This window comes from Hemibagrus wyckioides, linkage group LG08 (assembly GCF_019097595.1).
Source record: "Hemibagrus wyckioides isolate EC202008001 linkage group LG08, SWU_Hwy_1.0, whole genome shotgun sequence".
Taxonomy (NCBI): Eukaryota; Metazoa; Chordata; class Actinopteri; order Siluriformes; family Bagridae; genus Hemibagrus; species Hemibagrus wyckioides.
Genome location: NC_080717.1, coordinates 26,084,950 through 26,112,014, shown reverse-complemented (window position 1 = coordinate 26,112,014; position 27,065 = coordinate 26,084,950). Strand labels below are relative to the sequence as shown.

The following is a 27,065-nucleotide window of genomic DNA, read 5'->3' as shown; positions in this document are numbered from 1 at the left end:
AATTGCAGTAAAATCCAGGTGGCAGCATTCCATTTCTTTCATTTCATTTTTTTTTTTTGGATTGCCAAGGAAATATATTGTTAAATAATTTATTTTATTATATTATTTTATTTTATAAATTTACTTTAAGTGATATTTTTAAAATCGTTAAAATAATTTTTAATTCCTGAGACAAAGTTGTTGAGCCACACGTATACACACAACTAGCTCCCTTTTTATTTCATTTTTTCAACAAGAACTTTTTTCTTGAGCAAATTTTCTTTTTAAAATATACATATGTTTTTTTTTTTAGATTTTATTTTACTTTTATTACATTATTTATTTAAGGTGGCAGTGTTAGGTTCCTGGTTTAATCCTGAGTTTGGGTTCCTGAATGTGAAGAGTGTTCTCAGTCATGTGGGTTTCCTCTGGGTTCTTCAGTTTCCTCCCAAAGACTCCTAGGTGTGACTGAGTGTATGTCTGTTATGGAGACATACACTCAGTGTCCCTTGCAAGGTGTATTCAAACCCTAGGCTCTTTGACGTTTACTAGACATGAATGGATGTTATTTTTTAGAATTTTTTATTTTTTAAATGCTATTTTTATTTAACTGTATTCAAGGTTCATCGTGTAACCCTGAGACAGAGAGATTGAATGTGTTAAAACATAGCTGAAGAAAATGCCTCATGTTGATTTTTTGACTTTTGAGTGTGAAAGCAGTCATTATCACCAGCTTGGTGTGTTTCTGCGTCAGCGTTCCTTCGGCCGGATTGAGCGAATTGAGCAGCTGAAAGGCAGAAGATCCTATAATGAGATAACAAATGGATTAGCTTGGCCTGACAAGGCCTACATCATCGGGCTCAAATTCCTCTTATTCGCTGATCCTAGACCAGCTGCTCGTGCTCAGATCCTGATTTCACCCATACACAGAAGCGTGCAGGATATGGTGCGACCGGGCCTTCACATGTGATTGGACGAGGACGAGGAGAAATACGATTTGATCCAATAGAGAAGGGCTGAATGAGGTAGGCATCGTTAACTTAATAAATGAGGAGTTTAAGACAAATATATATATATATATACATATATATATATATATATATATATATATATATATATATATATATATATATATATATATATATATATATATATATATATGTATGTATAGATAGATAAATAGAGAGAGAGAGAGAGCAAGTGTGACACAACGTCGTTAATCTCGGATAATTTTGCTGACTAGGTCAATAAGGTGTAGTCCACTTGGAGCATCCTGCATGAAGGATTAAATAAGTTTCCAATGGAAAACACACCAGCAACGCTTGCAGAAATGATGTATGTTTTTGCATTTAAGTAATCTTTGTATACATTATATAGCCAAAAGTATGTGCACCCCTAACCATCCTATTTCAGATTTATTTCCCTTAACTAATATAATCTGCTCCAGTTTTCATTTCTGGGAAGGATTTCCACTAGATGTTGGATGGTGGCTGTGGGGATTTGTGTGAATTCAAGAGCGTTAGTGAGATCAGACTCTGATGTTGGGATGTTGACTCCAGTTCCAGTTCATCCTACAGGTGTTCAGTGGGAATCAGAGTCAGGGCTCTGTGCAGGACACTCCAGTTCTTGTACTTTCTCCAACCTTCACCTCCACACCAGGTCTTCCTAGAGCTCAGGGGCTTTGTGCACAGGGGCATAATCTTGCTGGAGCAGGGTTTCAGCCTCTTAGATGTAATTATTCTTTCTGTTTTATGCCATGTTACTCAGCGAGACATCCATTAAATAATCTTAATATTAATATAATAAACATATCATAGAATAATAATATAAACATAGTATAGAAAGTATAAATATACTTTTACTGTCTATAACATTCTAATACATCTCCAATAAACACACACACAAACAACCTGTCTTTTCTTTTCTTGTTTTTTTTTTTTTTTTTGTGAAACTGGTTTTTATTGTAAGCAAGCTTATAATAGTCATCTCATAATAGGCTACCTGCATTGGAAAAAAAAGCAATACATGCCCTGCATGATCGAGTCAGTTCATTGATAATACAAAAATGTATGCAAATGTAAATCTATCAACAAATTACAAGAAGAAAAAAAGGGGGGAAAAAAACCTACTACACATTCATATGATACACAGTACAAAAATGACACAGGTTTAAAAACAATCGTTCAAGGCACTGATAAGCAGAGAGAGAGAGAGAGAGAGAGAGAGAGCGAGAGAGAGAGAGAGAGAGAGAGAGACAGACATGAGGACAAAAAAAGGGATCAGATTTCTTTTTTTTCTGCTGAAGTCACACAGTAAAAACGAAGAGCTTGATGGTGAGCCGTAATCGCAGCAGCAGCTAATGGACACGAAGCCAAGATTCTCATAAACAGACTCCAGGGAGAGGCCCTGAGAGGAACCTGTGGTTAAAACCTGGCTCAGAAAATGACAAAATCCCACAGGAAGGCTTTGTTTTGCCCCAGGAATGATACAAAATTTGTGATAAAGGGCAGAAAGGAGTTTTAAATGTAGGTCATAGTGACAGTAGGAGCACGCCTCAGTGGCATATCCCCCTCCTTTTCTGTTTGGCAAAGTGGATGGAACTCAGAGGAAGGGAAGGAAATGCTGCATGGATAAAGAAACCCCCTTCCCCCTTCGTCCTCTCTCTAACTTTCTTCCTCTTTGTCTCTCGCCCTCAAAAATCCCTTAATCAGCACCATGTGTGTAACACAAGCCAGGCTCGGCCCCGTCAGCACAGACAGTAAACGTTGCAAGTATGTGCAATGCAATTTATAAAACCAACCTCCTTTAACTCCTTTACGCTCTTCATGATGCTCTTCCAAACACACAGTTTGGGTTTTTTTTTTTTTTTTTCGCTATTAACTTAACTGAGGCCACTTAACTGAACAGAGCGGCAGAATTTCGCTGACTAACACACTCGAACTCTGTGTGAGAGAGTTGTAAAAGTTGAGTTTGGGCTCGTTAAAGGAGGGAAGGAGAGAATCTGCTTCATGCTTTATGCGTAGACATTCACACACAACAGAACACAGAAGAACCACGACGTAAAGCCACCACAGAACAAATGATAGAATCATTTAAAAATGACATGAAAGTGCAAATCCCTCTGTCCAGAACAGAGTGTTAAATGGGCAGAGCACCACAGTCGTGTAAAGGCAAAAAAAAAAAAAAAAAAAAAAAAAGTGTCTCGCTGTGGAGAAACTATTTTACTACATCCATATACGGTCATGAGTTCGACATGTTTACAAGGAGATTCCACTTAAACAGCACTTTTTGGTGTTATCAGAAAGTTCATGAATCATAATTTAGAGACTTATTGAGGCAATGTTGTGGTTTCCGTAATATGGCAGAACCCACAGAAGTTGAATTAGTACCTAACGCTAAATGTTATTAGGATTTAATTCAACTGTGGAGTGTTTTTCTTAGTAATTTGCCAACACCTCTGAGGAAAATGTTTATATTCCAGATCATTTCCTGATATTTGTGTCTTGTTTCCACTATCACGACAGTTTCTGGGCAGTTATGTCTTGTTTCCACTCTCGCTTTGTCTTTATATTGTCTGTTTTAGCTGCTAATGCTAAGAGTTATTACAGTTTAATTTGTAATCTGTGGAGTCGTTTCCTGGGAATTTACCAAGACACCTGAGGAAAACGTTGATATTCCGGACATTTTTGTGGTACCATTATAATACAATCTAACTTTAATCTTTGGACTAATTCACCAACACATCTGAGAAAAACGTTTATATTCCTGACGGTTTTTTACTCTCACTATGGCTTTATATTATCTGATAGCAGCTGATGTGAAGTTTAATTTCTCAACAAATCTGATGTTTATATTCCTAACAGTTTCTCACTGATTATTTTGACCTTTAGGTTGCCTGTAATAGCAGCACATGCTAATCATTATTACAGTTTAATTGTACTCTGCAGAGTCTTTTCTCTGTAATTTCGTAACACATCTGAGGTAAATGTTTATATTCCCGACATTTGTGTCTCATTTCCACTTACACTATGCATCAGTATTGCCTAATACCTGTTGATGCTAAGTTTTATTGCAATATTTTAAACCGTGGAGTCATTTCTTAGTAATTTACCAACACATCCGAGGTAAATGTTTACGTTCCCTACAATTTCCTGACATTTTTTGTCTTGTTTCCAGTACCAGGAACGTTTCTGGGTGGTTATATCCTGCTTCCACTCTCACTATGACTCTATATTATCTGACAGCAGCTAATGCTAAGTGCTATTAAAGTATAATTTTAACCAGTGGAGTTTTTTCTCAGTAATTCTGAGGAAAAAGTTCCTAATAGTTTCTCAGTGGTTATTTTGACCTTTATTATGTCTATGATAGCAGCTGACTCAAGAACTTATCAAGAGGTAAATGTTTATATTCCTGGCATTTGTGTCACATTTCCTGTGTTAGCAAGCTAAATTGTTCACAATTCCACAGCAAGCGTCCATAATTTCTTTGTTACCTAGCAACAATGGTATAACTACTTAGACACAAGAGCATACTCCACAAGCTCCATTTAAAAGCCATTCCTATTTCATTTCAACATTTCCCTCAGAAATAATGGTAAATTATGCAGAAAAGGCTCCCTAGGACTAAAATGACACTTCAACATCCATAAGCTCAAAGTCAACATTGTTTCATGACTCAAACTCTGAGCTTTAAGATCTTTTTAACTTCAGAATTCATGAATAACAGAAAAATGCACTGTTCATGTGGATTCTTCTCCTAAATGTATTCAATCGCAACACATGTGCAGAAAGAGGACACCATACAGCGAGCGCGTGTGTGTGTGTGTGTGTGTGAGAAACTGTTCTTGTGTGCACTTGTATGCATCACACCCACTGCTGCAGTGAACGTCTACAGTGAACCAGCACTTTGGGAGTCTCCTTTTTCTGCAGCGTGTTGATGATGATGTAAATCGCTCCCAGAATGCACAGCACCAGGACCAGAGGCACCGTCACCAGGACGAGGGTCATGACGTAGTCGTTAGTCTCTTTCACCTGCACCACCACCTTTTTATCATCATCATCATCATCGTCGTTATTGACATCGTTGTCTCTGTAGTCGTCCATGTTGTCGTCTTGGGCCTTTCCTCCTGTCTCTGGCCACTTAGGGTCTGGTTTTATATCGGTATCCAAGCCGGGATCGAAGTGAACATGGCATCCCATGAAATCATTCAGGATGGATCTCGGGTACCCCGTATCGACCTTCATGCGCTTGTTGTCAACTCGCCAGTATTTGGTTCCTTTGTAGAAGTATGTGTACGCTGGGAATAAAAAAAAATGGAGACAATTTTTAACCAAACATTCTACACACATCATTTACAAGAAAAATACAGACTTATTCACAGTGGCAGCTCTTGGATTGGATTCTGCCTGACTAAGAAAAAAACATCTGCTAAATGAATAAATATAAACCAAACAGAAACCAAAACTTAGTTTTATTTCGATACATCTGTTGCTCTAATGAGGCTGCTGATGCCTGTGTGCAATGACGCAGCAGCAGAGATGGCGCTTTAGGGAATTGTTGCCCTACTTTCTTAGCAGTGAAGTCAATTTTTCCCTTCTCGCAGCTCTGGATTGCTTTATAAGAGGCACATTTGAAACAGGAATGTTTTTTCACCAACTTAACTCACCTCCGTCATCACTCAGGAAGGCCCCTTTAGGAGAAGCGGGGATGGAGCCCCATACGCTGATGGGTCGTGGGTAATCTTTATCCGCAGCCCGAGACTCTTCGCTGAAACGCCAGTATCTTTAGAAGCGAGGAATGCACATGAGGTTTTATGTTAAAACACGAAGAAAACATATCGTGTGCAGTCTTTAGATTTTTCCAAAGCATTTTTCCATTTACATTTGTGCCATTTAGTGGACACCCTCGTCTAGAGCAAATTATAATTATCTAATTTATACAACTGAGCAGCTAAGGTTAAGGGCATCATAAGTTCATTACACCATAAATAAATAAATGGATGAACAAACAAATAAATAAATGCAAGAGTTTCATTCTGATGTTCCTATTTAAATGGAAACAACATCTTAGTTACAGAGAATAAAGAATTTAAATGACTTTCTTTTCCTGACACACTTACTCCACTTTTGTTTTTTTTTAAATATAAATTTAATTCGTTAAATTAAGTCGTTCCTTCAATTTGTGCATTGCTCTTATTCTTCACTCGTGTTATTGTAGTGCTGTGTACACAGCTTTACTGCATACCTTGTCTGCTGTAGATGATAAAAACGCGACATTAAAAGTGAACTTGACAGAGTGACGTTAAAAAGTGAACTCGTTTTGTGTTACCTGTCTCCTCTGAAGAAGTAAGTGTATCCAGATGGCTCCCACCACACCGCCGTGTCCACTCGATCTGGCATCCCGTGACCGTAGTGCATCAGTTCCTGAGGATATCCGGGCAACACGTCGGCTTCCCTGAACAACCAGTATTTACTGCCTACAGAAAGAAAGATTGGAACTGATCACTGGACAGAATGTATATAATGCTGCTTTACACATAGGAGCTATAACGTCTTTTCCTGGGCTTCCCCAATGGCAGAACAGAAGGACATTCTGCCTATTGGTCTGACAACCATGAGTTGACAGTGCCACAACCTACTGTTACTCTTCCCTGTGACGCAGCAGGAGCAGATGAGGCTGGCTTCAGGAGTCTAAAGGGCTTCACCCTCTCCAGTTGGTAGCTTACTTATGAGAGCTGGCTGGTGGGTGGCCAAGACCATAAAAGCCAACAAAATCTTACTGGATTCCCAAATTTGAATGACCTTTGTAGCTTACTAATACTGTTCTTAATAATAATAATAATAAAAATAATAATGACAGTAGTTTACTATGTATCTGTCCATCCCCATTAGGTACAGTTGTTATGTACCTAATAAGATAAATACAAATCTGACATTAGCTAGAAACCAGAATAAAGGGAGGTTTAAGAAAACTACTTCTACTTCTTCTTCTCCTATCACATTTAATGAATATTTGCATCGTTCATGTGCGAGTCTGAATAGTCATGGAACTTAATATAATCATCTCAATTAAACAAAAGGGTTAAAAACCAGAAATCTCTTACATAATAACTGTATCAATACCAGTCTCCAATTTGTTTCTGGTTGGTGTGCTCTGAGAGAATATTTCCATAAATGAAATTCTGACATGAGAATGAAAGGGCAGAACGATGTTTGAGGCAGGATTTGATCCAGGGCTGCCAGGTAATCATAAATGTTAGTGTTGTAGATCATTTATTTATTTTTTCGGTCCATGGGTTGAGGGTTGGATGTTTTCCACTCATAAGATTATTCATATCAATCAGGTAAGCAAGAGATTTTGTTGTGAAAAGATTAAATGTACGGTCTGTTATGTGATTATCCTATATACAGTATGTATGTGAGAGATGTTTATGATTAAAATGTAGTGAATTAACTGGTCATTTGGTGTATAGATAGAGGTAAAGAACACAGTTTGTGCAGGTCTGTGATTTTATGATTTTTGGAAAATCAACTGATTTATTGCTATTGGTGAGTTTTTCTGCTGCAGACCTGGCAACCCAGCTGTACAGAAGCAAAGGACACAAAGAGACTAGAAATGGTCATGATCTTTTCTGCTCTTCCAATCTGACAGGACAGAGGCCGTATTATGTTGCATGAAAGGCCACTTTCCCTTTCGAGTCACAGCATGCCTCACACAAAGCGCTCTCACAAATGAGCGACGGCCACTGAAGCTCTAATGAAGTTTAGTGTGTTCTGTTCAGCAGCTGACACTCGAGTCACAGCTCAGCTTCAGCTCTACAACCTGATCTGCGTGAGCATGTGGAGGCTGATGCAACACTCACAGACCCGACGCTCCTGCCAAAACTCTCTCCCCTATCCCAGAACCCCCCCTCACCCGAGTGCTTAAGTTCTGACGTAGTTTGGCCTAAAGAGTGTGTTGGAGCACAGAGAGCAGATGTTTTGAAGAAAACAGGATAGCTGTGATATATTTAATGTTGTGTGCTTGTCGGAAATGATTGATACCTCAGACAAAACACGTTAGACAGAAGTGCCAGCGTTGCTAAAAAGAAAATCTTCACAGGCACAAAGATAAAACAGTCAGTAAATTCCATGGCGTTTTTTTGTTTAGTTTAGTTTTGTTTTGTTTTTCTGCAGATGTGAGACATCCTTAAATGCACCGAGACACTAGACACTGATGTCTTTGGTCAGGGAAAAAAATATCACAGTCCCGTCTTGTTGTTTTCTGATGGCTCGTGAACTTGTAGATAAAGTGCAACGTGAAAAAGCTAGCAATAAGCTGGTTGCTTAAGTTTGCATACCCCTTTACTAGCACTATTTGCTTGTAGTAGCGTAATGAAAGTCTATCAACTTGTTTCACGTTTCCTTACAATGATCTAACACCTCATGAGCAGCTCTCCAGCCATCTTCAAGTCATTTCACTGGGTTTTCGTCCGGATTTCATTCTGGCTTCGACTGTCAGGCTCAGATATGATTTTTTTTTCATTTATATCCAGAACGTTCTACCTTGGTTTCATCAGGACCATAACACATTTCACTACATGGGTGTTTTTTCGTGCAAAGAGACTTCCATCTTGTCAACCGACTGCACAGCATGTGGAAGATATGAGAGATTGGAGTAATCAGCAGTTAGTAGTAAGATATTCCTGCAGTGGCTCTCTTGGCAGACTTCTGATACATTTTGTTCTTGTCTTTTCATCCATTTTTGGAGGGATGTCTTGTTCTCAGTTACTGTGGTTCCCCATTTTCTCCACTTGCTCATTAGTGCATCCATGGTGTTCCACGGTGCATGTAATGTTTTGGAAATTCTTTTGTAACGCCCTCGACAATGTCCTGATTTCTTTACGAAACACTTCACGGATGACAGAAGCAGTTTATTCTACATTTTTTCTTTTTTCCCCCTAAAAGATTTCTATTTGTTTCCCTTTGAATTTCAGTGGTTGCAGTATAGTAATGTTGGCACTTCATGAGTATGTGTACTATTTTTTTCTACATTGCTGACCTTTGAAGAACACAAATTTTCCATCATGGCGTTCGTATGCCGCATCTATGTCTTCAGGCAGGCCAACCCAAAAGAAAGAAATGGGCATGGGGTAATTATCAAGAACCTGGTTCCTCCTGACCCTCCAGAACCACCGACCCTGAGAGAGAGAGAGAGAGAGAGAGAGAGAGAGACAGAGACAGACAGACAGCGAGAGAGAGACAGACAGACAGAGAGACAGGCAGATAGAGAGAGAGAGAGAGAGAGAAACAGACAGAGCAAGAGAGAGACAGGAAGAGACAGACAGAGATAGAGAGAGAGAGAATATTATGCTCCTGTTAGAAGCATCTGCACATCAACAAAGCACATGACTTAGAGATGATTATATCTATTTGTAGCTCTGAAAAGCAAGAACTATTCTGAGAATGGACTGCTCCGTTCCCGGGGGTTACAGGAAATTAGAAATCAGCTTTAAACATTGTGCAACAACCCAAATTATTTTTGTATTAACAAACATCACATGATATATGACCTAATGGAATCAAAATGACATGGCTAGATTTCTGATGTTTTTATCGAATGAGCTTCATCCTGAGCTTCATCATGTTTATCAAAGAGAAAGAGCTCTTCGATTGAGTTCAACCTCTGTTCAGAGACAAAAAAATAAATTCTTCGTTAAAATCTTTAAACCACAAACATCTTTAACTGAATTGATTTGGTGGGACTGATGAAATTCACCACATTTGTTTTAATTTGCTCCAAAATTGTGTGAAATTCTGGCACTATTAATACAGCTTTCAAATATCTTCAGGGATCTGTGAGGGATCTCATCATCTGTTTAAAGAAATCAAAAACATTTCTGTTCACCTTGAAGACAAACATCTCCCCCCTGAGCACCGCAATCGTGTTAAAGTCTCCGTCGCAGATATCAGGGGTGTCTTGGTCCGAGCGGCGAGTGGGTGTGGGGTGAGCCGGAGGAACCCACGGCTTGGTGGCTCTCTCTGGAGGTCTGGTAGCTCTCTCAGGAGGTCTGGTGGGTCTTTCCGGAAGTCTGGTGGGTCTCTCTGGAGGTCTGGTGGGCTTTAAAGGCTCTGCAGTGGTGGATGTAGGTTCTGGTTCAGCTATGGTGGTGGTGGTGGTGGTGAATGCCGGGATCGTGGTGGTGCTTAAAGACTCTGTTGGTGCCTCCACATGGGGTCCTGTTAAAATATGGAAACATGTGAAATATTTATCCACTTGTGCAGAGAAACTAAGCAGTCAAGTTTTTTTTTCCCACCAAGCAGCACTAAGTGGCAGAAAGCCCGGTTCTTGCAGGCTCAGCGATGCAGCGCATGCAGATGAGCCGTCCAGATGAGCCACGATGGAGAAAACAGAACCAGATCCTGATTCACAATAAAAGAGCTGAACCACGACTATGAGCTTGCTGACGTAGCATTGTAAGAGGAATGAGTAAATAAAGAGCAAAGACACATTTCATGTTAAGAACGCCTAATAAAGACTAAAAACATATGATTTCACTTAGAATTCAAATCACAATTATGTTTCTAAAGCTATTTAGTTGCATTTTGAGTCTGTATAAAGTACAGTTTATTACAGGGTGATGTAATCATTACTGAAGTTTCTCTGGGGTTTTAGCTCCAGAATTCATTAAATCATTTTTAAAGAGTGAATCAGGAAAGATTATGATTATCAATGTTAAAGTAGTATAAAAGAAATTGTAGACAAGACCAAGCTATTACAGTATATCCCATTCAGTATATCCCAATCCTAATCAGGGGATGTGGTAGTTTAGTGGTTAAGGTGATGGCCTACTGATCAGAAGGTTGTGAGCTTGAATCCCACGCCCACCAAGCTGCCACCGCTAGGCCCTTGAGCACGGCCCCTAACACTCAGTTGTATAAAATGAGATGGGAAATTGTAAGTCGCACTGGATAAGGGCGTCTGCCAAATGCCAGAATTCAAATGCTGTTAGGGATTCTATCATTTCCTGTTGGAAAAATTATAAAAGTATAGTCCACAGACACTTCAGGAAGTGCTCAGTGTTTTCCTTTCGAAACCAAAACAAAACGAGTCGATACATAAAATATAGATGACCTTTAAATCGATGTGACAGAGAAACAGGCGAATTTCTGGAGAGCTTCATCACCAAAACTGACACAGCAACGTGTTAGGCTTTACCGTAGATCTGCTGAATGCCCCTGATGTCGTCCTCGCCTAGAGAAAAGCTCTCCGTGTCCATCCACTGGTAGAACGGAGCCATGATGGCTGAGGCGTCGTTGGAGTGCTCGAGTCCCAGCGCGTGACCCAGCTCGTGAACTGCAACCAGGAACAGGTCGATGCCTGGAGACAGACACGGGCCAGACGTGAACGATGGCAGCGAGTACTTCTTAGCAAAACAATTCAATTTAAAGATGTTTTATGGCATTAAAGAATCTCTCACCGCTTCCTTCCCGCTGGTTGAGCGTCCATGGTTCATCCATGTCAAAGTGTGTGTCTCCTCCGATGCCTGGACCTGGAAAGAACGCGTGAGCCAGAGACCCGCCTTCACCATCAAAGAGAGACGTGTCTCCATGATATCCAGAAGCAAAGAGCAGAATAATATCCGGCCCCTCGCTGCCGTTTTTGATGTCACGGTAAGGAATCTGATTGAAACGGAGAGGAGTCACTTTCTCCCAGACTCTGAAGGCCTTGCTGATGGCCTCGTGGGACTGATGCTGGCTGATGCTGGGTGGGTGGTTCTGAATGCTGGGGGAAAAGATTGCTAATAAATAAAATGTCACCTCTCTGCCTGGAAGATATCTGCAGTCAGAATGAAAGGAAGGCTTCCTTCAAAATAGACTGTACAAACTAATTCTCTGATAGTGTTGCTATTTTTGCAGTTTGTATCAGCTAAAATATTTCTCTCTTTATTACTTTTTCCCATTTTAGCCCCTTCCCCCCAAGCTGGAAATTAGCCCCGCCCCTTCTTCTCTTCTCTTGAAAATTGGTCAGGGCTTAGCTATGCAAATGCTGCATTCAGTTATAAGCAGCATGTAAGTTACAATCTCTGACTAGGAATTCCTACTCAGAAATGTGGGAAGATCGGCAGTTATACTGCATATCACGAGTGTCCAGTTTTATATGGAAAGGACCAGTGTGGGGGCAGATTTTTTTTTATTTAAACAATGAAGAAGCCACCTTTCTTTCTTGTCTTTCTGAGTAGGAATCCCTAGTCAGAGTTGGGAAATTCCTAGTTGAACATGGTCCTAGTTTAAAATGGCTAATTTCCAGACCGGAGAAATGTAAACGAAAGCCTTAAATGGAAAAATAACTAGATTTTTAAGACAAAATATTTTTGTTAAGAATATTGGACTGAATACTCCCCTTAGACGCCCCTGCTGTATATACTAAAATGTTTTCATCCCATTTTCGGTGAACGGAGATTAAAGATGAAATAATTCTTGGTACATCCAATGTAGCATCAGTCACATGTAATATCAACAGAGGGGTTGAGTCAGTTTGTGGGGATCAATGTTTTGAAAAATATGTAACTGCATTTCTCCTTGAAGCCAGCAGAGGACACTAAGGATTACTGCTCCTTTAAGTGAAGAGTTAATTCCATTATACACAGTTGTTTATATTGCATGTTTACACAATGAACACAGATTAAATCGTAAAATGCAACATTAATGGATCATGATTTACATCCTCGTCTCGCTCACCTGTAAGTCAGCTCGTTTTTATCCCACTGGTGACCCGTCAGAGCGAAACGTTTCCGCCTGACACTTCCTTCACTCGACACTTCGAAGTGATCAGGAAGACCACATCGCGGACGCCTCATAGCTCTGAAGGGTTCACACAAAGGTTCAAGATATCCATTTACACCTTTAAAACACCAGCAAGATCACTATCAACCCGCTATAAACATGTAACCGCTGGTCTTTCTTTTTGTAGGGAAACAAAATACAATTAAAGACTGCAGTCTGGTTCATTTATAAACATGCAAATCTGTAGCCCTTTAATTTCCGTAGAAACAAAGGGCAAATATTTTGTCAGCACAGCAAGCGTCACAGTCTCGACTTTTTCTTTAAATTCTACTAGAAAGTTCAGGAAATTTGACGTGTCATCAAACTGCATCACTGGACGCACTTCAAGGTCAACCCTCATATCAGAACATCGCAATTCTCCTGCCTTTAGCTCTAATAACAAACTTTAAAGGGACGGGCGATATGTCAAAATATCATATGGTACATTTCTGATGATCTACGATAAGTATCAAAGTATATACACATGCCAGCAAACTCACTGTTATTTTTACCATATTCATGCAATCAAATCGCATTAAAAAGTGAGTTCAATGCCACATTTATTTAACATCAAGAAATATAATTGACAAGAGAATTGATCCGAATTAAAAAATAAAGTCCTTCATACACCTCTACCTTTAAGACAATAAACCTGCATGATAAACTTTAACGTCAGGTCATACTTCAGAGTGGTGGAGTCCACATGGCCAGTGACGTCCAGGCCGTAGAAGCGCTGCATGTCCTTTATGGCTGTGGACAGAATCTGCGCCGACTGCATGGTGGACATCTGCCTGCTGGCCTGGGACAGATAGCCGTAGGTCCTCAGCCATGTCTTCAGTAGCAGAATGGAGATGACAAAGTAAAAAAAGAGAAATTTTATGTTAATAATTGCGGTTATTAATTGGTGGAAATACACCACTGGATATAATTATTGAATCAAGAATGAATCATTTTACCCGTACACTGGATTTCCAGACTGCCGGCAGACTGGAAACGGACTTATGGGACGTTTTTAAATCAGTATACATAAAGGAATGATGTTCAGGATATGAGTCCGATATAAAATGAGTCTGTTGGCTTTCAGTGTGTTTTAGACATGTTTTTCCCTCTGTTGGAGAACTTTACACAGAACTTTACTAGTTGAAGATCAAATTTAAGCTGCTTTTTAGATGAACAAGCACTTGAAGCATCTCAGATTGCAGAAATGGGGTTGATATCAACATTTAATTTAAAGATACAAACATTTGGATAGAAACAAAATCATTTACACTAATTTTATACCACACTTAACCAACTGTTTTTTGTTTGCTTGTTTTTATGAATATATCGCCTCTAGTAGTCTAGGGAAAAGCTGAAATACTTATGAAACACTACAAATTCTTAAAGTCCTGAGTGTCTACTTTCATATGAGCTTCATATTAACCACCACTATGGAGTGAGACATGACCAAGACATTCACTGCTACACAAAATCCATTTTTTGGCCTCTGGGGGAAAAAGAGAGTTAAAAGAGATAATCTAGTGAGAAACCAAATCTTTCAGTGTCAAATGTAGTCTTTATTGGACCTAAAACATTTTCAATGAATGATATGTAGTCTTTATTAGACATAACATTTTCAATGAATACAAAGCCAAATCTTTAATCACTTGCTTCAAATGGCATCAAGATCCCAAGAGCAGGAATAGCTTGTGTTTATGAATTAAGAAATAATATATTATGCTTTAAAACACTACAGGTCTGCTTCAGGAGGTCGGACAATACGCAACAGTGCTTCGCGTCGTCGAAGTTGCTCACAAGCAAGATGAACGATTGGTTTAATAACCAATCTACATTTCGCTAGTTTTACTCCTGATCGTTGTATCAAATCAGACGAAGTGGCCAAAGGAAGTGTTCCAGTGCAAGTTTGTTTTGGCTTTTGTTCACGCTGTAAAATGTATAAAAAGGTACCCAGGAGAGTATGTGAGAAACGCACAACAAATCAGATATCCTCACTGAAGAACTTGATATAATCTGAAGCAGAAATTTACAGACAAGATTCTGGATGAAAGAAATTTTTAAGACATCAAAGCTACCAGAAGCAAACGCCAGACAATAAAATAAGTCTTGGCTGGCTGAGTGAGTGTATTCGAAAGTAAGTGGAAAATCAGTCAGTCGGGCTGATTTTTCACCAGGTTTTTTTTAAGCTATGAAGCTCTGGATGAGAAAACCTAACAGAGCCTCTCCAGCATGTTCACTCCCTTCGGTTTGTGTAGAAAAGTGAGTGAACGCAGATGGATACGGAATGCTGAGCGCCTCTCTGGGCTGCACCGAGTGAACCTTTTAAACCCCTGAAATCGCAACACGACCTACACAGCAGGGCTGGAAACTTTCTGACGATTCGCAGTCAACCCAAGGGAGCACACAAAGCAATGAGAGGAGGATCCGAGAATGATACAACTTCAACACCAACTCTTCCCTGCCTTAACTCGGAAAGACTGGCTTACGTACTGGCTTGTGCTTTAATCTGATTTAAGTCTAAAAGTACAGAATCCAGAGCGTAACTATTCGTCTCCAAAGAGTTATTCTCCCAAGCTCAAGAGCAGGCTGAAAAGGAGCAGCTGCGGTGAAGTTAATTCAGCTCCACAGAGACTGGAGCCTTCCAATACATCCAACACTTAATGTGACACTGTTATAGATTGATATACTACACTATATAACAAAGAAGTGCACAATACATCAAAGTCCACCACTAGCAGTACATCAAATTCTTTTCATTATGTTTTATTTTCCAGGTTTGTGGTGACGGTATCGCTACCCTTGAAATCACTTGTGCATCAGCCAAATAACTGAGCTGTATTAATACTTTTTTTTGCATGTTGGTTGGAAGCCGAAACCAACTCAAACGCCAGAAATGTACTTTACACGGTTAAATATTTGATCATCTCTTTCATTTACGATCACTTAATGGAATAACTAGACTCCTGATAACAATAACCCGATTTAAAAAATCCTAGCACATGGGGTCTTAATCGGATTAGGTATTGAGTGTCCATCTATATACAGAGTTATATTTTGATGAATAAACGTATGTACACAGAACTCAAATATACTTGGCTCTAATCTGATTAAAGGCATTGTAGCAGCGTTTACATGGAGTCTTAACCTGATTAATCAGAGATTCATTGTGTTACTAGTTTCCGTTTTAAACACACGGTTATATTTGAATGATTAAACAGGGAACATACACGGAATAACTCAAAACACGATGGCTCTAATCTGATTAAAGCCATTGTAGCAGCGTTTACATGGAGTCTTAATCTGATTAATCAGATGTTGATGGTCTTATTAGTGTCCATAGAAACCCACAGATATATTTAGATGGAATAACAATTCTAGGTGGTTCTAATCTGATTTTAGGGGGCATCATAGCAGGGTCTACATATAGATCTTAATCTGATTTAATCGGATGTAAACAAGATTTATACTTTGATTTTAAAACTACGTCGTGCACCAGCAGGTAGACACCAGACTTGTTTGACCCAAGACCTGGATCAACCCCGACAGCATCCTTAGACGGTTTATTATGATATTTAGGATATTGAAAAATACTTTTATTGCTCTACCTCGGCGTTGAACTCGTCGTCCTCTTGCGCCGAAACTCCGACTGCCTTCAGCACCAACACAAGGACAGAAAAAACAAACGCAGGTGTGGAAAAAGCTTTACAAATCATCTCTGGTCATAGGTTCAGATCCCAAGGGAATGTTTGTTTTGCCTTCAGCGAAAGTGCGCACTGGGACGCAAACTGGGTCCTTGAAGCGGTGCCGTTAATTCAACAAAGGAAAGAATAAGTTGTTTGTAGCTGTTTTTTGGAGGATGGCGTGTTAGTTTCCTTGCGTCCAGATTACAGCTTGCAAACTTTACATTTCCATATCAGATATAATCCAGCACGGGTGCAAACCGCAGATTTTTGTGGTCTCCCCCCCCTCTTTTAATTCGACTCAGAAGCCCACTTTCCGCTCAGTTGTAAAACACACGCGTTTCCCTAACCAAATCTTTATCATATTGCACTTATGCCTCAACTAACCCGACATTAAGTTCAGAAAAATGCTGCTACTTGTTGCTTGTCGCCATGTCCTGTGCTGCTGAACACCGGGTAGAGTTTTGCAAGGAAAAGTTTCATGTTGCATGTGCGATTGTAACTGTATCAGGGTTGCCAGATCAAATCCTAAACCCTCCCAAAGTGCACCTTCACCGAATCCAGTGCAACATTTGTTTGGCAGGAAGCCTGGAAAAACGCTTCATTATCTATTTTCCTCCCCTCCACAATTTGTTCACTTGCCAATTCCAACCATCACATGACACAGTAGCTACCAACCCATGAGGCTGAAGCCTAAGAAACATTACCTTCATGACACGATTGATTTAGATGCAATTGATAAACACTCTTGCACTCATCAGTGAAAAGTTAATTTACTGGTTTTGACCACAGAGAATGGAAATTGACTTATAACCCAGTGTCTCAGATCAGGATGGGAAGGAAAAAGGGTTGTCTCAAGATTTCAACCTAATATCTGGAATTATTCCTCACCACCTGAATTTATACATTTCCATAAAGGTGCTTTGAGGTAGTGGCCATTGTTAAGCACTATACAAATAAACTTGAAAAACCAGTGACTCAATCTTTCTGAACCACAGCATCACAACACTGAGAAAGTGCCATGTCCTCTACTGAGCTCACAAACCCACAGCTAGTTAGCATCACTGACGAGGATTAGTATGCAAACTCTTCCCACCCAAAGTGCAGGCATTTTTGCTCATTTGACTCGATCAGGATTCAAAATGTTCTCCTAAAGAGCTGTTGCACCACTCTGGAACTTAATTTGTTTCATAAAAAAATAAACTGGGCTGTCCCTTTATCTAGTGACTCAAACTAGACTCATTTACTCAACACAAAAATAAGAGCTGGTCTTAATTAGCAGACCAAGTAGGCCTGCTTTATCAGGAAAACCCATTTTGGATGTTCCAGTATAGAAACGCTCAAGTACTAAAAAGACAAGCTTCAGTTTTGCTCTTCTACACACCAAAGGTCAACCATTTAAAAAAAAAAAAGAAAAGAAAAAGACAAGGAAACAGATTGTCATCACCTTCATCTTTAGTTCACTCAAGTCACCACCAAGGCAGTATAAGCACATACTGAACATAAAAATAAATAAAATAAAAGGTTGGTGCAGGCGCATTATGATGGAGATTCTGAAACCATGCGCTTGTTTCCTGCCCTGGCAATGGAGATAAGGATGAGTAGAAAGAGTGCCAGGACCCAGACTGCAGCCATGGGCAGAATCAAGGTGAAAAGCATGTCTACAAAAACAAAGAAAAGGATATTATTAAATGGATAAGCCAAAGTTGGGAGGAAAGTTCAGAACAGTCCAAGTTTTTTTTGCACTGATTGTGAGGTAACAGTTACCACAGGCACAACCAGGGAAGTTATAAGGACCTGCACAAATGGCTCATCAGGCTGCTAAAAAATTAATTCAGCATAACCTATGCATCAAATTTCACACTTATACTCCCAGTAGATCAGAACATCCTTTATGATTTCAGTCTCACTACATACCATCAGCATAGCCTCTGAAGTTTAGAATTGGTGATGCTTGGGAGTTTCTTTAAACTGGCATTGAAATATTGAGGGACTGCACATTTCATAAGCAATTTAATTCTTTACATCTTGGTAAAATAGGCAAATTTTACTGAAAGTGTTAGACTAGTCTATGAACAAGACAGAAGGACTGGATATTGAATATGGGGCAGATTGTTCAAGGATACACCAAAACCAGAGACCACAAAGCAAACAGCAGTTTAGGGTTTCTTCCAAGGGACCTACATTTAAGCCTTAATTACAACATGTTCAGTCCCTCATTCAGAAGAGCAGAATGTCAGCTCAAGTTTTCACTTTACAAGTTAATTAACCTAGACTAATAATCAGGCAAATCACTTACTCGTGCTCTGCCGCTCAGGCACTTCAAGTCTGATGGGGCCATAAGACAAAATACCTTCAACGGGCTCCTTTGTGGAAGCCTCCCTCTTGATGATGGATTTACATTCCTGCAGGGGGGAAAAAAAATAAATAAAAACCACCACATGATCACACAAAGCCATGACCAATCAAAACATTTAAAAGTTGATGGGTGACAGAGCTTACAGGAATGCAGGACTCTCCATGTCCTTGGGTACACAGGTGAACTATACAGTGCAAGTAAAGCTCATAGGGCTCGGTGATGAAGCGAAACATTTCGAAGGAGAAACGCACAGTGGAGCTCACGCCGTTTTGTCCCCCTTGGGCCATCGTACCGTTACGATAGGTAATCGATTTTGTTATAAACAAGACCGATTCATCTTCAGCACACCTGAAAGAGACGGAAGGTTAGAAAATGCATTAAGTGAAATTTCTCCAAACCAAGTCATGACTTATAAATGTAGAAATTAAAGCTACATTAGAGTTGAGCATTTTTGCCCCATACAAGTCAATTCATTCAGCCAAAATAATTTATTTGAATTGGATGTCAGTTTAATTGGTATTTTCCCATTAAAAAAAAAAAAGATTGTATTCTGTATTAAGCTTTAGTTAAAACTTTAAAGCATTTCACAAAGCTTAACTCCAGTGCTTTGAGGTTTCTGCAGTTTCAAGACAGGCGTTTTTGTGGTTTCAATTTTCTAATTCTTTCCATCTCAACTTCAAGTGAGGAAACAAAGAGGCTGTTGAGGGAGTGCAATTGATGACGGGAACCAACTTGTTTCACTGACGTTCAACATTAAATGCAACTAAACAAACTGGATAAATCACAAATGTGAATTTTCCTCCCATTTAGTTATAGGAAAACCACCAACTTTGAAGTAACCAACACTTCAACATGCCACCCAAGCATTGATTATTTTCCTACAACGGTGCATTCCCAACCGATTTCCTTCTCATTTAGCTCTCCTACTACCAATAAAAAAAAAACCTGAAAGCAGGGCTTTCCAGCTCACCCGTCCAGCAGGAGTGTGTGTGTGAGGCTTGATGTGTCGTTGGGATTGGGAGTCTGTGTGGCCCAGCACTCGTCCACCCTCAGGTTGAAGAAGTCCCTTGGCCGAGTCACACTGACCTGCACGAATACCCTGTCTCTGAAATGCACAGTGGGCACGCCTGCGAAGACTTCCACATACCTCTCGTCTCTATACACACTCATTTCGACTGTTGCGTCCAGCTCGTCCATACGCAACACCGCCTCACTGTTTGGTGGAAAAAAATTTTTAAAAAATGAGCTTCCATGTTTCACCCGTTACTTTACATCCTGCACTGGGATTGTTGTGTTTTTCAAGCAACATGCTAGCCAGATAAATGGCAAGTGAGGTCCATTTTCCTAATCTAAACAGGAACTGCATGCACATATCAAGGTTATAGATTTAATAAGCAAATCTGCATGTTGATTGATCTAAAACAAACTAGCATACCATATATCCATCAAGTTCCTGGATAAGAATCAAGTTAGTGTCTCTTGCACTTATCCTTACTTTAATATGTTGCTAATAATGCATCTACAGGCTTGTTCCAAACAATCTCCTTGTACATGTCAAGTGACAAGACACCTTATCTAATGCAAAAATGCATTAGAGTTTAAAGAGATGTTCAGAGGTTATTAGAATTGAGTGAATTATGAAATGATTCAAGTATTAAAGACACAGGAAGTAAAGCCATGATCATTCATGCCTGTACTGTAAACACTAGTGTTAGAACTATAAAGATATGCAGGTAAATGAAATTAAACCCAGCAGGGTTTCTAAACCTTACTGAAAAAAAACCTTAATACATAAATCTACTAATCTGGCACATTCCACAGATGGGCATGTTAGAGATCAACGTTTAATATGCTGACCAAGCCTAGATGAACACTAAGAACCAGGACCAGGGTCTAGAGCATTGTTTCTTAAACAGGGGAATGTGTACCTCTAGGGGTACTTGGTGGTACTGCAATGGGTGCTTTGCAGAAAAGGAAAATTCACAACTCCAGCATTTTTGCTTATGATTTCTTAAATATGCATTTCATTTAAAATGTTAGCAATTAATAATGCAACACTGGAAGCTTTATTTGGGATCTTGAATGCAGTATTTTGCCAAATTATGTGCAACAGGAAAGTAAAAGTGGCAAAGAGGGAGACATGGGCACATTTTGGGCACAAAATGAGGACCCACTGCTCTCAAGTTCAAAAGTAGTGGGATTTACATTAAACTAGTAACTTGAATATTCTTCCATTTTCTAGTTGACAGTACACATGTATTTTCCAGTATATAATTGACATTCATGAGCACATAGGTTATACACAAACTTTTAGTTCACATAGCTCTCATCCTGCCCTTACTTTGTCCGCCATTACTTTACCTTGTGATGGGGACAATGGGATAAAGCATGCTGACTGTGCGGATGAACGGGTAGACGCACTTGTACTCGATCTGTATGGCTGGGTCCCTTATGATGTTGGCGTACACTTGCTGCTCAGACATCAATGTCAGCGAGTAAATCACATGGGTAATGTTTTTCTGTTTGGAAGAGAAAATCAGGTAGGTCAGTACTCAAACCTGCTTGGTGCTGATCTAGACAAGGAGTTAAGTGTTACTCAAACTTTGCATATAAAACAGAAAATAAAATCTTCAATAGTGGATGTAACCTGAGGTTGTCTAATTTAATGGCATAAAAAAAGGGACTAATTTTGAGAAACATGCATTTTATACAAACATCCAGCTGGACTGTTGATCCAGCAAGAATAGAACAAAACCCTGATCCAGTTGACCAAGCTCTTCCTACAGCTTTAATCAGCTTGATAAAATGCAGCAGATCTGGGTTAAACCATTCTCTTTAGGAGGTAGATCTCCAGCATAAGCAAAGGTCAATATTGTGATTAATGCTGCAGTTCTGCATTCAGCAAGTTTTATAAGCAAACACCAACAAACTGATCACTTGCACCTCATTACTCCATACAGAAATAATTATCTAAAAGCAACCGTTTCTACATTCAGCAACTGGCCCTATAAAAGCAGAGTTCTGGAACACATTTAGATCAAAACTCGTGAGTCAACACCACACAACAAATTCAGGAGATGATGCACATCCTCACCTCAATGGGTTTACCACCACAGAACTCGTACTTGTCCTTCGGTGTTCGCACAGTGTAAAACGCAACACCGGCAATCACCTCCTTTCTGGCACGACACTCGGGGTTGGTCAAGTGAACGGACCCAAGGCCGACGTTGTAGTATATGAAAAAGTCTTCAATCACAGAGATGGTGATTGCATCTTTTCCACACACAACGTTCATCATAGCACCTGTGAGAAGATTAGTATTGCATGAGATCAGGCTGCACATTATACAACATTCCTACTCAACCATTTGGGGCTTAGAAGGTGAAACCGTGATGGCTGGCATTTGAGCATTGAGCATGATCTAACTCTATAGAGTTGACAATTTGAAGTTAATGCAACAGAACAAACCCCCCCCCCCCCCAACAGATTTTACATGCAATCAGTTGGCTTATTTAAGCCATGTTACACCTTGCCATCACACGAGTCAGTCCTGTGACGTCATGCGAATATGCGTGCGAAACATGTAAGCAGCAATAAACGCCATCATTATTAGTGACTGACTAGGACACGTGACGTCGCATGAAATTTTATGTTTAAAATGTATTTACAAACGGAAAGAGCTCACCTGCTGCATGGGTGAACAATGACATGCAAAGTTAAAGTGCTCAAAAAAAAAAAAAATTCTGTTGCATTTCTGAAAACAGGCACGAAAAGTGTCCGCTTCAAGAACAAAAACTCAAAAAAAAAAAAACCTATGCAGAAGACATTAAATTAGTCTAATCAGATACTGACTCTGGTCACACTGGTCTCCAAAATAACCCGGTGCGCATTTACACCCAAGTTCATCCTCTGATAAGATGCAGGTGTTTGGATCCACACATTTGGACGGAATGCATTTCCCTAAACAAACAAAAAACTCAGGTTAAAATCCACGTGAGCAAATCCGACATCAGGGCGAAATGAATAATTTGTGATCTCGTACCAACAACATGTTCAAGATTGCACAGAAGAGATACCGCTAGTACTATAGAACCCTGGAAAACAACGACAACAACAACAAAAAAATCACAATAAATAAATAAATCTATAATATTCTAGAAGTGTATTAGGTAACTTCTTCATGACTTACCGACAAATAAAACATTCTGAACTCCCACTGATACATCGCAAGATTCCGGTCACGTTAAACCAAAATACGGGATAAAGACCTTTACCAAGACTGAAAAGGAACAAACAGTGGCTTCGACCCGCCTAGAAATATACAATGCGCTAATTAGGCTTAATGATGAGCACATGGAGCACATGGAGCACATGGCATAACAGCTTCATGAAGACAGACGACAGACATTTCTCCTGCGTCAAGCTGCAGGGTTTAACCTTGAACCAGAGACCAAAGACTGGAATTTAAGCTTGGTTGGTTGTGTCCGTGTTCAGCATTGAGTGTCATTACCATGTTCCACTCCACCGTGGAGGTTAATATGAAGCTCATATAAAAGTAGACCCTTAGAACTTTATGAATTTGTAGTGGTTCAGAACTTTTTCTGTTTTTACTTCGTCTATTAGTGGCAATATATTCACTAATGAAAGGGGGGAAAAACAATTTCTGCTCTTCTCTGAGATGTCCCAAGTGCTTCATTTCAACAAATGTCTCACAATAAAAACCTGCCTTGTTTTATCTCATTCATTTTTTTTTATATTGATTGAAAATGTCCGATATGACTTTCTATTCTATTAAATGTCTTGTACAGTAGCCTACACTGAAGATTTGTGGTTTTAGGGGAATAAATGTTGATACAGTGCACATAGAAAAGGATTTAGAAGACCAAAGACTCATTTCCAAATGTCCGAATTTCACTGCATTAGAAATTAATCCAAATTTCATTAATTTTAAAGCTGCAACACTTTTCACTTTTCCAACAAAACAATATATAAACTGTTCCAAATTAGACAAGTGAAGGTATTTAGATGCTCAGTAGATGCTTCATCCTTTGTTTCGCAGAACGTTCTGACAACATCTAGGCATGAAATCAACCATTTTCTCTAACAGTTGTGGTGGAAGTTTCCTTCAAGTTTTGACAAAAAAAATGTTAATTTATCCACACTAGAGCTTCGATAATCTGCTCAATTCTGCTCTGATAAAGTTTAGGTCGGAGTTTAGGTCGGAGTGCTGGCTGTTGCTCGAATCATTTTTCATTGATTTCTGCAAGCTTGCATCCGAAATGACTCATGATGCCATCAACCGAGCACAAGGTCACCAATATCAATGTAGAAAACACAATCCCAGTCATCTCTAAGCTCATTTAATACATTCTTGTGCAGTTTGGTTAGAATTTTCTCTTCTGTCAAATTGCTACTCAATGCGTGTTTGATTTGTGCTAGAGCTAACATTCAGGGTAAAAGCTCTTTGTGAACTTCATATGACATCACATTCAAAATCACAATTCAAAATGACAACTATCTCACTTTGAGATAATTATGGGCAGGCTATTTCCAACCATTTGGACTAAAAGTAATCATGGTCTTTCCTTTTCAGGTAACCTGGAGGTGATTGTCGGCAATTTTTACTCAAACTCTAATTGAAAAATTGAGCATTATGTATGATAATGTCTCTGCCTCTCTCCCTCTAATCATAGAGCAGCCAACTCCCGCTTTTTCTCCCAGATGTTGCAGTACTAGTAAAAAGCCTCATCTCTCCTCACATTAATATGGTTCTTCAGGGAAAGGAGAAACTCAGCAACCCTTAGGGGGCCTCACCTCATCTCACCTTTTCACATATACATATAGGAAACTTATGTATTAGCACTGACACATGTCTGACAATAAGACACTGGTGTTTTAGACTCTTTGATCATTCTAGAACATGCTCACGTTGTGATCCTGATAGACAACACCATTGCTGAGAAAATAAGCCATTAAAAAATGTTTATTGTACACTCAGTAGTGGCCTTATTCTCCTGTGCATGTAGACTTATGCCTCAGCAGCAGCAGAAATTTGCCCTGTGATTTTTCTTTAGAAATTGCTCGCAATTTGTCCGACGTATGCATAATAATATTGGATTTTGTATTCCATTGTACCAGTCTTTGTGATCATCATTTGGCCTCTCTGTTGTTCTGTTGTACTCTTGACAACACCACTTATGTAGCAGTTCCACTGAATACAACAAAATAGGTCCTGCTTCTTGCTGGACAGGCCTTAAAGGGTGACTGTCATGTGAGGTTGGAGCTGTGGGATGGCCCAATGAGCAGCATCTTTGATGCCTGAAAGGACCTAAGAGGGAATCAATACATTTTGAATCTTTTGGCATATTGGCGGTCTTCCAATCAATGACCCAGAGCCTTAACCACTTCCACCGCCCCTGCAAGATCATCACAGGACTTGGACATGTCAGAGGTAAACACAGCAGAAGAAAACAGAGATTATTTGGAGTACTGAGAACAAGATGTCCTCCTTCAAAAGATAAACTGTAGACCCAGCAGACTGAATGGTGAAGATGGAATGACAACGAATCTATGATAAAAAAGAATTTCAGGATCAACTAGACTAATAGTTTTGAGTGAGAATATTTTAGTACAGGTGACAGGAACCCTGTCTATTCTAAGAGTTAATACATTAATTTGATACAGGCTCATTGTACTTTTTCTAGATGAGGTGAATGTTTGGCACCTGTGTTAATCATAAAAAGAAAAACAACATCTTCATTTAACAGATGTATTAAATAGATTTAAATCATTGTCATCAAAAGACAAGATAGCGATTCCATCATTTCTCTCACTCGCTCTACCCTGCTAAATTATCAATAAACGTTTGGACAAAATGCCAGTTTTGTTTGGACAAAAAACCAAGATTATACATCCAATTATTGGGAGTTTGCTTAGACTAGCCTATTCCACCCATAGTTACAATACACAAAGACAAGACAGACAGACAACAGACAAAAAGTTAGAGGAGCTTGGGCAGTGCGAACAGCAGGAGAAAGGAAAGTTTCATGTTAAACATGCGCATGACCTCCTGGCAGAGCAGGGAACACATCAGAACCTCCTGGTGGACTGAGGAACAAACGAAATTTCCCAGCAGAACAGAGGAACGATCAGTACCTCCCGGTAGAACCGGGGAACGAATAAAAGCTCCCGGCGGCCCTGGGACCAAATGGAAAAACGAGTAACAACTAATCAGCTCCTTTTAGTTATTCCTTACACAATTCATGTGCCAATAATTCTTAAACAGAATTACCCTGACAGAAACACTGCAGGTTAAGATTATAAAATCTGTGTATTCCTAACTGAGATAACACAGAATATAGCCACATGGAGGCAGATACAAAAAAGAGTTCTACTCTTATCTCCTGCTCCACTCGATTATATCTGGACTAAGCTTATCATGAAAATGGTTATATCAACAAGAGAATGTCTGTGTTCTAGAGGCAGCGAAAGTCTGTGATCGGCACATGTTCATCAAAACAGAACAGAAAGAATTTCAAGGACAAAACAAAGTATATCACGAACATAAGATGCGGTCATAAACAAATGGTATCACACAGTCAGCCAGGGGCCACACTTAGCCCAGTCTAAACTAGCTCTTATTTCCCCCCTGTTTGTTTTATGTATTGTTACATTGTGTAAAAAAAAAAAACCCAACAAGTTTTTTGAGATGGTATCCTAAGTCTATTGAACCAATGTTAATGTATTCATTAATAGAGACTTTAAATCACTTTTGTACGTCGTGCCGGATAAGAGCGTCTGCCGAATGTCAGAAATGTAAATGTAAAAACCTGCAGTACAGGTGCTCCTAATAAAGTGGACAGTGAGTCTAACATTCCTGACAGTTACACAACAGATGAGTTCTGGCTTCCTATGTGCTAAAGATAATACTGCATTCGGCTGCCTGTGTGAACGCGTGTGCTAGCTCACATTAGCGATAGTGAGTGCATCGTGTGCGTATTTACTTTCTCAGAAAAGCAAACTGAATGGTTTGTGTTAAACATTTAACCAGTCAATGCGTCTGTGTTCTGTGTAACATGTCTGTTAATTGTGGACTCATTTACAGTAGTGAAATTATATTAAGCGATGACAATGATAGCAAGCGGCCATGTTGATATGATGTGACAGGTGTGATCAGAATTCAGAAGACTTTTCTCAAGTTTTCTATTCCTAAAGTGTGTAAATTCTGACTCTTTCTGGTATTTTCTG

General features: G+C 39.5%; 2 protein-coding genes across 3 annotated transcripts; both read right to left on the bottom strand.

The window, feature by feature from the left end:
- Positions 1 to 1,907: 1,907 nt before the first annotated feature.
- mmp15a (matrix metallopeptidase 15a) lies at positions 1,908 to 16,961 on the bottom strand. The gene is made up of 10 exons (XM_058397025.1): positions 16,385 to 16,961; positions 13,466 to 13,614; positions 12,699 to 12,821; positions 11,438 to 11,742; positions 11,176 to 11,337; positions 9,865 to 10,196; positions 9,019 to 9,157; positions 6,307 to 6,454; positions 5,645 to 5,760; positions 1,908 to 5,275 (listed from the first exon to the last, which is right to left on the bottom strand). Exons 1-10 carry the CDS (start codon positions 16,490 to 16,492, stop codon positions 4,842 to 4,844), a joined length of 2,016 nt encoding a protein of 671 aa, XP_058253008.1. The 5' UTR covers positions 16,493 to 16,961; the 3' UTR covers positions 1,908 to 4,841.
- Positions 16,962 to 17,905: 944 nt separating this feature from the next.
- zpd (zona pellucida glycoprotein d) lies at positions 17,906 to 23,236 on the bottom strand. 2 transcript variants are annotated; one of them, XM_058397032.1, is made up of 9 exons: positions 23,008 to 23,236; positions 22,861 to 22,912; positions 22,671 to 22,778; positions 21,913 to 22,121; positions 21,240 to 21,337; positions 19,789 to 20,031; positions 18,962 to 19,166; positions 18,759 to 18,864; positions 17,906 to 18,120 (listed from the first exon to the last, which is right to left on the bottom strand). In XM_058397032.1, exons 1-9 carry the CDS (start codon positions 23,041 to 23,043, stop codon positions 17,999 to 18,001), a joined length of 1,179 nt encoding a protein of 392 aa, XP_058253015.1. In that variant the 5' UTR covers positions 23,044 to 23,236; the 3' UTR covers positions 17,906 to 17,998. The 2 variants fall into 2 exon arrangements, with proteins under 2 accessions (XP_058253015.1, XP_058253014.1); XM_058397031.1 differs by having other exon boundaries at positions 17,910 to 18,120; positions 21,180 to 21,337; positions 23,008 to 23,232.
- Positions 23,237 to 27,065: the final 3,829 nt, after the last annotated feature.